The sequence below is a fragment of the Coregonus clupeaformis genome, unplaced genomic scaffold (genome assembly GCF_020615455.1).
Source record: "Coregonus clupeaformis isolate EN_2021a unplaced genomic scaffold, ASM2061545v1 scaf0737, whole genome shotgun sequence".
NCBI lineage: Eukaryota > Metazoa > Chordata > Actinopteri > Salmoniformes > Salmonidae > Coregonus > Coregonus clupeaformis.
In genome coordinates, this window is record NW_025534192.1 from 23,369 (window position 1) to 36,192 (window position 12,824).

Below are 12,824 nucleotides of genomic sequence, written 5' to 3' on the forward strand. Positions count from 1 at the left end.
TGACGGCACTATGGTGTTGAACACTTAGCTGTAGTCGATGAACACCCATGTGGGACAGGGCAGTGTGTACAGCTGAAATGGCATCATCTGTAGATCTGTTGAGGCAGTATGCAAATTAGAGTGGGTCTCTAGGGTGACTGGGATGATGGAGTTGATGTGTGCCATGACCAGCCTTTCAAAGCACTTTATGATTACAAACAATGCTATTAACACTGATAAAATACTTGCTTTCCTTTAAGCCACAAACATCTAGTTCACCTTAAGCCACCTAAATACACAACCACCCACCCTTGCCACCCAAACAGCCCCAGACCATTATTCCATCTCCACCAAACTTTACAATTGGCACTATGCATTGGGGCAGGTAGCGTTCTCCTGGCATCCACCAAACCCAGGTTTGTCTGTCGGACTGCCAGATGGTGAAGATGATTCCTCACTCCAGAGAACGCGTTTCTACTGCTCCAGCTTTACAACACTCCAGCCGATGCTTGGCATTGCGAATGGTGATCTTAGGCTTGTGTGCGGCTGCTCGGCCATGGAAACCCATTTCATGAAGCTCCCGACGAACAGTTATTGTGCTGACATTGCTTCCAGAGGCAGTTTGGAACTCGGTAGTGAGTGTTGCAACCGAGGACAGACGATTTTTACGCGCTACACGCTTCAGCACTCAGCAGACCCATTCTGTGAGCTTGCGTGGCCTACCACTTTGCGGCTGAGCTATTGTTGCTCCTAGACGTTTCCACTTCACAATAACAGCACTTACAGTTGACCGGGGCAGCTCTAGCAGGGGAGAAATTTGACGAACTGACTTGTTGGAAAGGTGGCATCCTATGACGGTGCCACGTTGAAAGTCACTGAGCTCTTCAGTAAGGCCATTCTACTGCCAATGTATGTCTATGGAGATCGCATGGTTGTGTGCTCATTTTTATACCCCTGTCAGCAACGGGTGTGGCTGAAATAGCCAAATCCACTAATTTGAAGGGGTGTCCACATATTTTTGTCTATATAGTGTATCTTAAGATGAATGCACTAATGTAAGTCGCTCTGAATAAGAGTGTCTGCTAAATAACTAAAATGTCAATGTAAAATGTGAGTAAATATAAAGAAAACAGACAAGCAGTAAGTAAGAACAATCTTTTATTTGTGTTTTCGGGAAAGTTTGACTACATCCCCATTACCAGCACTGAGTGGGCTGGAACAGTGGACACCACTGGTGCAGATGGGTAGTTGTAGTTCAATAAAAGTCACTATAAGAATTATCATCATCCACGTCAGGGAGATTAGGAACAACATCCAGTTGGGAGAGCATACGTACAGTCACTGAGGTGAAAATAGGCTGCAGAAAACCAGGAGGAAAACTGTGGCTAGTGTGCATAGTCTATACACAGCTAGAGAACTGAACAGACCTGTACAGTCAGAAGTGAATGGGATTCTACCACTGTCATTCTCCAGGTATGAGATGAGCCAGCGAGATTGTGGAATCCATGATCAACAGAGAAACCAAGATGGCCGCCATCCTCTGGGAACTGTGTTTCAGAGAAGTCCGGATAGAAACTGTCCGTAGGGGTTATGAATAAACCAGCGGACCTCGAGGGGCCAAAACAGGATGTACATGGTGCAGGGCAGGAAGTGACATAAAAACAAGGATACATTTCTGAATAGTCTCTCTGTGAGGGTAGCTTGAGATCAAAGATGCTTCAAAACGCAACAGATCATGTTCATCCAAAGAAATAAAATCATTCAATTATATATAACAGCAACATTAAAAGGGGGTAACAATCATCATAATAATAACAATAATAATAGTAATGGTAGTTATTTATAACATGGTCGTTGAGGAAAAGAAGAACACTATCACTGGGTTGACTGGGACCTTATTCTCCCCTGGGTTTAGTGAGTCGGTAGTGAACCATGACACTATGTGGATACTAAGATGATGCTCAACAACACAGAAATGCTGGAAAACTGACAGAAAGTATCAACAACCTTAATAAATCAACATTTTAAATTTTGGCTTTTTTATTAGTCCCAGAAATCTGAGAATTTAACACCATTCCGATCGACGGAGAGAGTAATAATAGCATAATCTCAAATTATAACCTATTCCCTAGGTATAGGGGGGGAATAGGGTATAATTTGACATGACACCCTACCACAAACCCCATCTCCTGGAATACATTTGCATATACGCAGTCATACACGCATCTAATCTCTGCAACATTCACACTTAGCATATACCTATGTAAAATACACAAACTGGTATATTCAATATAGACAATATTTATCTTCTACCAATAATATAAGAATGCTAACTAAAATCATTAATATAGTACAGTAACACAAGTGTGCTTTTTCCTGGGTAGTTTGTGGACTATTTAGGAGGGTGTGAAGACATTGTGGTATTATGTATACAATCTACAACCACAGAGACCGGTTGTTGGGATTGGTTAAAGGTAAAAGTAGCCTTTTCGGGATTGGTTGTAAGTGACATTAACCGTGTTGGAATTGGATCAATTCGATAAAAAAAACATAGGAAGGAAGAAAACATCACAACGCAGAGAAGATCAAAACGGTCCACTGTAACCTGGGGCAACAGAACAACTAAAAAATCCTACCAACCCAGCAGTTAGAACTGACAGCAATCCAAAAGGACAAAAAGTGACAGAAAGAGAGCGAGCGGGAGAGATGGCCAAGGGCTCAGCAATATGAGTTCATAGTATACATAATAAAAACTAACAGTCGCCCCTTCCATTAGCTGTAGTGTCATTGAATGCCCTGCTTGTCTTAGGGTCACATAATACAATTCTCTATATGACAGAGAAGATAGTGCAGCTATAATCAAATGTGAGAGCTGTTGCACCAAAGCCCAGACATCTAAACAACTACTAAACAGTCCAAACTGTTAGTAAAGGTTGCAAAAGTTGTGACAATATCAATGACTTGTTATTTACAAGCACAAACACAGGACAAGTGCTGAAGATTGTGCTGGGTTAATAGTGTTTCTCCCATTTCTCTCTCTCTCTCTTCCTCTTTCACTTTCTTGCCATTTCAGCCCAAACCCCATCATTTAGAAACACAACAAAGAAAACAAATTAAGTGCTTGAGTAAAATCCACAAAGAAATGTTGAACTGTACAATTTTAAAATCATTTTGCTCTCTATTTTACAGTTTAAAATGGCCACCTCGCCTCCCAGTCCCTGACTCTGAATCCTGTCTAAAAATCCCTGTCTAACACCTGACCACCTCTAAAATAGCATCTCCTATATCAATCTACTTTAAAAAGATATTTTGTCATAGCCCTCCATATCTTACATCTTTCCCATTCATATAGAAAATATACAAAAATTATTTCCAAAATTTGCTCCCCCTCTAGCCTTATTTCAGTAATATAAAAATATACAATTCTCCGATATCAAAATCCTCAAAGTCACGTCTTTTCTTCTTTCGTCTAAAGGGGCAACAATCCTCCCTGTCCCTAACCTTTAACCCTGCCCACTCTGACATCATCAAAATGTGACACCTGAGCTTCTTTATATCACCCTTCTCATCGTCTCATACATTCATCATCATCATCATTGTCATCATCATCATGTCGCCCCATTCCCCCCATCAGTTCCTTCTCTTTCTCCTCCTCTTCTTCACTGGTCTCCATGGCGATTCTCATATTTGTTGAGAATGTTGCGGCAGCGACCGAGCTCCTTCCTCATGTCAGCCACTTCCTGTCTGAGTGCCTGGTTCTCTCTCTCCAGGAAGGCGGCACGGACCGAGATCTGGTTTTCCTTCAAGCGCCGTGCGTCACGAGAACGCTTGGCTGCTTCGTTGTTCTTACACCGCCGGGACCAGTACTTATCATCCTGAAAGAGGGAGACACCGTTAGATATAGTGCTACTGACATTACCTTGTAGAAAATGATCTGACCCTGGACCAGAGGTCAGGGACAACTTCTACCAACTCTTAATGCTTCTACCTACTCTCTGACTACCAACCTTGAGGTCTGCTGGCACCAGCATCTTGCGGGCCTTCTTGATCATGGGCTGTGGTTTGAGTTCGTCCTCACTGAAGCGGTGTCTGCGGGGGTCGAAGGCGTCCTGGCCGGGCACGCTGGACAGAGCCACGTCGGCCGCGTCGGGTTCAAAGCCACCCATCACGTCTGGCCCATTGGATGTGGGCGTCATGAGAGGAGTGCAGGACGAAGAGGAGACAGAGGAGCCGGGCGAGCCGCAGTCGTCGTTCATGCTCGACTGACTGCCTCCTGAAAGAGAGAGAATCGGTTGTTATTTTCTTATTAAACCTTTATATGAACCAGGTGATTCCATGTAGATACATTATGACTCACTGACCTCTCAGATCCACCAGAAAGCTATAACACACAGCATTTATCTACAAGTCAAAATAAGTCAAGTAAAAGAGCTGTAGAGCTGTTAGGCTGCAGTTACAGACCCTGTCCACCAGGTGGTGGAAGGGAGCCCACTTTCTGCTCTGAGAAACGAATAAACACAAACGTTTTTCTCCCTGCTTTCAAGTGTGAAATCTACAGCCCAATGTCTTTCCAACTATCTGTTTCAGGTGCTGGATTTCTGTGTGAGCGGGCGTTTCACTTTAATATGAATCAATTATCATGGACAAATTGAACTCAAATGGGAACTTTACATATGCAAGAACACTTTTCTCAATTTATCTTGTGTATAAACATTCAATATCACCCTTTTAGTCAGAGTATATATTTCAATTATGGTTTAATATTATTATCAACATTCCAGACTCCTATAAGGCTGGTTTAGACTGTTTTCTTGAAATGTTTCTAAAACTGTTATACAACCGTCACCCCACCCCTTGAAGTCAGTTCCCTGAGTTCTATAGAGCTCACTCACCCCCTTTAGGGCCTAATGCACATAACACCTTGACTTTCCTATCATAAAGACTCCAAACAGCCTTTTCCTCTTCCTCTTCCTCCTTTAAGAGAACACAATCAGAACACAGCCTACACTACACCCACCTCGGGTTAAGTCAATGGTCAGGTGTCTGAATGAAAACTCAAACCAGATCATTACAGATACGTTCTCCTGTCTTGCTTCATAATCTGTGTTACACTGTAACGACTATGTAACAAACACATCATCCAACCCGCAATATCAATTTTGGCTTCATCAATGCTTCTTTTACATAACTATCTGATTTGTATTGATAAATGTGAGTGCGTTGTATTTAACTCATGTCTAATCTGGCTAACGTGCATTATTGTGAGATGTGACATTGGAATACAACTGAAATGCAGCGAAGAAACAACCAGTGTATGAAGGGTTAAATACAATGGCTACTGACATTCCCTATCTACTGTATGGCACCATATCTTAATCATGACTATCTCTGTACTCAATCGCTCTCTTCTGCATTCAAACATTCCATTTGAACTTCAGTATCAGCAGGCAATGGGAACCTCTTCCTCCCTCCCTCCCTCCCTCCCTCCCTCCCTCCCTCCCTCCCTCCCTCCCTCCCTCTCTCTCGCTCTCCCTCCCACCCTGGTGTGCCTCTCCGCTCCTCCCAGTCCTCCGCTTGGCCCTGCCTCTCTCATTCTCTTGCTCCAGTGCTCACAGCCTCGGCACGTGAAGGGACGCTGCACGTGCACATTGCTGTAGTGTGTGAGTTGGGGAGAGATTTAAAGACACGCGATCACAAACACTCACTACACACACCTCCTTCCTCTCCCTCCCCTCCTTATCTCTTGCTCGATCTCCCTGTGTACAGTTAGAACTTAGTGTTCAGTAAATGGCTGGTTGGACCTGAATTGAACATAAAATCGACCAAACCAAACCCCTTTGTCAGTGCTGTGAGATTAATTTGTCAAATGTCACTCCTCTCTTTCTCTCAGGCAGCCTAAATGTTAAACCAGCTCTGTGTAAAGGGTAGTTTGTAGCCTACAGGAAATTCCTCTCGTTGCTTTCTCAACCCCTCCTTGTTGTTCACTCTCTGTCAAGTTAACTCAGCGTTAAGGGATTCCATTTGGCTCCAAAGAAAATGATGCTTGGTCACCATAGGAGGAGTTCAATATGAGGACTGAGGACAACTTAAAGAGCTGAATCACATGATAACTCTGTGCAGACTCTACAGCCTTCTCTCTAAGGACATGGACGTCCTGTATTGATACAGGGTCACCATGGTATCTGACATATCACTGATCCTCCATTTTAATCCTTCATCTAGTTGCCGCTCCACAAGGCCAAAACAACATGGCACCATAATCCTTGCTACATTTGGCCAAACTGGACCACTGAATACATTGTTGATACCATGTAAACAACGATACACTGTGATACATTCACCAACCACCCACCACCCCCACAATCCCTTTCCATAGAATCACCATAAACCGTCTCAACCTCCACCCCTCTCCACATTGTCCTATTGAAGATGTGTACAATAAAACAGATGTACACTGTTCCGTATCATATTCCATGGGATAAAATCACCACAGAAATCCCTGCATGTTGCCCTCCCCTCCACCTACACCCGGTTCAGGTAACTCACCATAGTCAATTCCTCCCTGCATGTTGGATTGGGCCACCTCCAGGCCGATGAGCGATGGGGAAGATGAGGATGACGAGGAGGAGGCTGAAGAGCAGGGTGGGGGCGATGAGGGGGGGCACTGGGAACTCTGATTGGGCACCGCCGACTGGGAACTCTGGGACGGGATCTGGGCTGTACTGGAACTGTTTTGTCCGTGGACACCGCCCATGCCGTTCTCTGTGAGGAACTCCTCCAGGTCCATGTACTGCAGCTGGAAGAGGCCTCCTTCCACCGGCAGGGTCCTCTCCCACAGGAGGGGTCCCAGGAACGCAGACTGGTTAAATCCTCCACCTGATCCTCCACCTCCTCCTCCACTGCCACAGCCGTTACTGTTACTGCTGCTCACCCCGCTGCTGCCGGTACGCATGTTGCAGCCGCCGTTCCCGCCACCCATGGAGTCCTCATCCATGTCTGTGATGGTTCTGTCTTTGTCTGTGATGGTGGGAGGGAGACAAAATGGAGGATGTTGGTTAGTAACAGATGGACAGGGGTTGGGACATCTCGGGAGTTGTTGTTGTCGCATCAAATGTTTGACCCTGGGTGCTGTCAGAGGTGGTTTTGGGATTATTGACATGTTAGTGTTATGGTATCCCACTAGATCCACTCCCTCAAGTCTGGTTCCTCACAGGGTTTCTTCTGTCTACACTTTGCTTTTTAGTTATTTGGGGGGACTTTTTTAGGGTCATATGACAGGATATAATTATCTTAAGTCCAAAGCTGTAGGCGTTCTTGTAAACCTATTTCATTTAAGTCAATGAGACAAGAGGCCGCTATGGCCCAAGCCTCATGGCTGTTGAGGTCCAGAGGCACAATTCCACTATAGATGCGTCAACTCAACAGAGACTGAGAGATAGATGGATATCTGTGGAATGGTGTGACAGTTGTATGCATCAGCTGCACTGCTATGCGCACAAACACCAATGAATGCTTCAGTCAGACCGTAACAGATGGTCATACACTAAACTGCACAAGAATCAAAATGAGAATGCTGGATGAAAAGCAATATGATTTTTACTACATCTATGTATGTCTATGTCTATATTTGGTGAGACAGATTAATTTGTGAATATAGGCATCCATACCACAGGCCTGGCTGGTACTGTTTAGCATGTCAGATATTATACCAAAAGACTTCATCTTAATCTGCATGCTAATCTAAAACTATGCCAGGGGATTGGAGGGGTGGAGATTATAATCCATATGAGAACATCATGCTCAGCTCACAGCAGAGTGCAACGTGGGATGGCACCATCATTCTATTGGACATTTGAGGGTCATAATTGGACAGTGAGTGACCTTTGTGATTGGATATAAGTGTTTGTTACGTCTAATGACCACGTAATAATGTGTTACAGGGATAATGGCATATTGGTTTCCATACCCTGTAAACTGTCTATGGATAAGGTATGACAGCAGTTCATGCATTGGTTTAGTTTCCCTGGCACTGTTTCCACATGCTAATGTTTTAGCATTTGTGGCACAAATCCTATTCAAGTCATGGGACCGATATTAGCATGTCCAAATCATCCAAAAGTATCTGAAGTTGATTGTGAAGCTCAACAGAGTCACTTATAGCTGATTTGAACATGATTACTATCCCATCATTTCCTTTCTGGTTTACTGCTCTATACTATAGGAGTGGTTGGATTCAATTAACATTTTCCAAAGAGCATTTGATCCTAACCTCTTAGAAACAAGGGTTCAAAAATGGTTCTTCGGCTGTCCCCATAAGAGAACCTGTTTTGGTTCCAGGTAGAACCCTTTTGGGTTCCAGGTAGAACCCTCTGTAAAAAAGGATTCTACATTGAACCCAAAAGGGTTCTACCTGGAACCAAAAATAGTTATTCAAAGGGTTCTCCTATAGGGACAGCCGAAGTACCCTTTTAGGTTCTAAATAGCTCCCTTTTTTCTAAGAGTGTAAGTTCTGCTCTGAGACAAAGTTTCCCTATTGTGGTTCTGACCAGTATTATCAGAAGTAAAAATACAAAACTGACCCTGAATCAGTTCTAAAGGTCAACTTCCACCATCATGTATATCCTATGGTGTGTGTTGGTTGCAGAATGTCAATCATTAATCATTATTCAGAGTTTAGTTCTGTATTGAAGCATCACACCAGTATACCTTCTCTGTTTTGTTTCCAAACAACAAGTCAGACAGTGGTGCATGTGTCATGTCATGTGCGTGTGACAATGGCAGGGCCAGATATTAAGTTATGCAGGTGAGCACAGCTGTCTTCACCATACTGTACTCAATGGAGACAGGCAGGCAATGGAGACTGGTAGATATGATTTCAATGAATGTCACAGGCAATGGAGACTGGTAGATATGATTTCAATGAATGTCACTGGCAATGGAGACTGGTAGATATGATTTCAATGACTGTCAGTTACAAAATATGCAAAATAACAAAAAACGACATAGGCATGCAGTGTCTGTTAGCATAAGTGCAGCAAACTCCATCAGCAACATTGTTGCACTGTAGAGCTGTCAGTTGTAACAGCATAATAACAATGTAACATTAAAATGAAATCAAAGTTATCTTCTCACCTTTAACGTCGCAGCAGTCTTTGACACTTGCACGGTCTCCCTTCATCGGATGCTGCAGGAGGGATTTCAAACTAGTCATGGAGTTGAGGTGTCCACCGCTGATAGAGCCACCTGACTGGTTGCAATTCCCGAACTGCGGGCTAGCGCCGGCTGGGAGGTCCGGGGTCAGGAGCTGGGTGAGCTGCCTGGACATTGTTGGCCGGACCTGGTTATTGATTAGGATCCTTGGGCGCAGGCGGAGTCGAGATGACTGGCAGATTGATCACCGCTATTCAATGAACGATAATATTGAATTAACATATATTATAGTTAGAATTGGGTACAAACCAGGTGCAATGAACAGTATATGATTTGATATAACATTAAAACTTGTTGAAATAATATAAAATGCATATGTGAGTGCATACCTCGACAAGATATGAAAACATAAAAAAATATATATATATGATTCCCAGGCTCAGCATACCAGACTGTAGCCTAATAATAACATGCAATATTTGCAAAACATGTCGTTATTGAATGTCAATAAACATTTTCTTACCTTTCCCTCTATTTAGGCTTTGAAGTGTTCTTAGATCCACTGTTGTATCATTCTCATAGACAGTATTCCAGTCGATATGTTGCAGCACTATATTATTTTAATTCCTCGGTTCAGATCAAGATGTTATTCTCCAATAGAGACCAGTAGTAAACGTCAAACTAATTGAGTATGACTGGTGCCCATGGTCAATTCAAAGGTGGACAAAATAAAATCCGAGCTGGAGATCAATAAGTTGTTGTCGAAAAAATATCCTGAGATGATCAACACCAAAAAAATGACGATACGATCAAAATGAAACTCGAAGCAAGGAAAAAGAATGTCCTGCTCCAAAATGCCAAATGAACAAATAATGAAGAGCAAGAAGCGGAGAAGGCTGAGTACGCGCGCTATTGGTCGGGTGACAAGCTGTATTACTTTTTTCTTTCGGCTTTCCTGTCTCCCTATCGTTCTTTCGCGAGAAGGGGGGGGGGCTCCTCTTTCCCCCCGCGTACTTTTTGTAGCCAATGTACTGAGGCACGGGCTTGGATTTGAGCTGCGCGACGGCTGTCTTCTCAGCTGGAATGAACACGGGCAGTTTATGTGACGTCACAACTCATAGGGCAAGGCGCGAGAGAAGGCATGATTGGCTTATTTGTTCTATATGCATGACACAACACACAACCCCCCTCGTGCCACACCTCGAGGGGGCACGCCACGCACTTGTTGTTTGTGTGCTCATGCACAGAAGGACCAAAACAAATGGACAGTTATCAATCACCCGCCACCGTTATCATCATGCCTTTGAATTAACGTCTTTAAATGACACAAGCAACTGAGGGGGCCTTGAGACATAGCCTCTATAGAAAGTTCATCTAGGCATAAAGATTATTGCCCAAATAGAGTGCCAATATGATCATTTCATTATAATGGCAATGGGCCTATCACCATTCTAAGTACAAGCAACTGAGTGTAGGCTATAGTTTTCTCAGTCCGCTTGTAATCCAGAGAAAACGTGAGTTGCTGCCGGGTTTTCAGGCGAAAGGAACACAGCAGCACGTTGCTTCCTAAAAGCAGAATAGCTGTTATAGCGCACATGGCCCAGTCACGCGGAGGTGCAACCCTTATGCAGGTTGCTCTAGCTGCGATTGGTTGGAGAAAATACTGTCTCCTCCCCTAGTGAGCATTTATTGGAAAGAACTAGGCCACCCGCCCCGCCCTACGGATTCCCCCCATGCTACGGCCGCGTGAGACCGATTCAAAGCAGAACAGCGCGAGGTGTCTGCAGTACAGTATTTCAACCCACAGCCAAAGAGCCAAAGGATTTTTTTTTTTTTTTTTTTTCTTCTAGTCGGACATAGGAAAAGCAATATTTAGACAGATCCCAGGAACAATATACATCCTTATGAGGTTATTACTGTGTGTACCACTCACTTGTTTTCTTTACAAATAGACATATGCCAACAGCATACATTGATTGATGATAAACTATCACACATTTGTGTTTACTGCAGAAGTATACTGCAAAACCAACCTTGCAGGCCTTTATGCCTGACCTATTCATGATAATGAATCGGTTAGTACAATTTTAGAAGGTTTGAGAGAGCATAGAACAGGCCTACAGAACAGGTAGTTAGACTATAGAAGAGATTGACAATGACCTTAAATTACATTCACATTTTCTACAAATTGTTTTCTATTTTAAATCATAATAAATGTTGCTTTAAGCTATAGTAGGCTATATATTTTTGTCTGTATACTCTGTTTATTGTGGCAGCACCATCTCACCAGGTCAAATTCCTGTTACATGTAAATGTCCTTAGCGAACAAAGGTGACTCTGATTTTATAGGTACAGTGGGGGAAAAAAGTATTTAGTCAGCCACCAATTGTGCAAGTTATCCCACTTAAAAAGATGAGAGGCCTGTAATTTTCATCATAGGTACACGTCAACTATGACAGACAAAATGAGATTATTTTTCTCCAGAAAATCACATTGTAGGATTTTTAATGAATTTATTTGCAAATTTTGGTGGAAAATAAGTATTTAGTCAATAACAAAAGTTTCTCAATACTTTGTTATATACCCTTTGTTGGCAATGACACAGGTCAAACGTTTTCTGTAAGTCTTCACAAGGTTTTCACACACTGTTGCTGGTATTTTGGCCCATTCCTCCATGCAGATCTCCTCTAGAGCAGTGATGTTTTGGGGCTGTCGCTGGACAACACGGACTTTCAACTCCCTCCAAAGATTTTCTATGGGGTTGAGATCTGGAGACTGGCTAGGCCACTCCAGGACCTTGAAATGCTTCTTACAAAGCCACTCCTTCGTTGCCCGGGCGGTGTGTTTGGGATCATTGTCATGCTGAAAGACCCAGCCACGTTTCATCTTCAATGCCCTTGCTGATGGAAGGAGGTTTTCACTCAAAATCTCACGATACATGGCCCCATTCATTCTTTCCTTTACACGGATCAGTCGTCCTGGTCCCTTTGCAGAAAAACAGCCCCAAAGCATGATGTTTCCACCCCATGCTTCACAGTAGGTATGGTGTTCTTTGGATGCAACTCAGCATTCTTTGTCCTCCAAACACGACGAGTTGAGTTTTTACCAAAAAGTTATATTTTGGTTTCATCTGACCATATGACATTCTCCCAATCCTCTTCTGGATCATCCAAATGCACTCTAGCAAACTTCAGACGGGCCTGGACATGTACTGGCTTAAGCAGGGGGACATGTCTGGCACTGCAGGATTTGAGTCCCTGGCGGCGTAGTGTGTTACTGATGGTAGGCTTTGTTACTTTGGTCCCAGCTCTCTGCAGGTCATTCACTAGGTCCCCCCGTGTGGTTCTGGGATTTTTGCTCACCGTTCTTGTGATCATTTTGACCCCACGGGGGTGAGTTCTTGCGTGGAGCCCCAGATCGAGGGAGATTATCAGTGGTCTTGTATGTCTTCCATTTCCTAATAATTGCTCCCACAGTTGATTTCTTCAAACCAAGCTGCTTACCTATTGCAGATTCAGTCTTCCCAGCCTGGTGCAGGTCTACAATTTTGTTTCTGGTGTCTTTTGACAGCTCTTTGGTCTTGGCCATAGTGGAGTTTGGAGTGTGACTGTTTGAGGTTGTGGACAGGTGTCTTTTATACTGATAACAAGTTCAAACAGGTGCCATTAATACAGGTAACGAGTGGAGGACAGAGG

At 43.5% G+C, this 12,824-nt stretch overlaps 1 protein-coding gene across 2 annotated transcripts; it reads right to left on the reverse strand.

Annotated features, from left to right (window-relative positions):
- Positions 1–1,124: 1,124 nt before the first annotated feature.
- On the reverse strand, positions 1,125–10,250 carry LOC121542921 (hepatic leukemia factor-like). 2 transcript variants are annotated; one of them, XM_045216541.1, is made up of 5 exons: positions 9,653–10,250; positions 9,112–9,379; positions 6,526–6,996; positions 3,972–4,252; positions 1,125–3,854 (listed from the first exon to the last, which is right to left on the reverse strand). In XM_045216541.1, the coding sequence occupies exons 2-5, from the start codon at positions 9,302–9,304 to the stop codon at positions 3,639–3,641; spliced, it is 1,161 nt and encodes a 386-aa protein (XP_045072476.1). In that variant the 5' UTR covers positions 9,305–9,379; positions 9,653–10,250; the 3' UTR covers positions 1,125–3,638. The 2 variants fall into 2 exon arrangements, with proteins under 2 accessions (XP_045072476.1, XP_045072477.1); XM_045216542.1 differs by having other exon boundaries at positions 3,987–4,252; positions 9,653–10,225.
- Between the last annotated feature and the right edge of the window lie 2,574 nt (positions 10,251–12,824).

Excerpts from the sequence above, each read along its gene's own strand:
- LOC121542921 (XM_045216541.1), bottom strand. The coding sequence starts at position 9,304 with ATGTCCAGGCAGCTCACCCAGCTCCTGACCCCGGACCTCCCAGCCGGC. Across the intron at positions 6,997-9,111 it reads AGACTGCTGCGACGTTAAAG|ACAAAGACAGAACCATCACA; the intron begins GTGAGAAGATAA and ends CCACCATCACAG. Across the intron at positions 4,253-6,525 it reads GCAGGGAGGAATTGACTATG|GAGGCAGTCAGTCGAGCATG; the intron begins GTGAGTTACCTG and ends TCTCTCTTTCAG.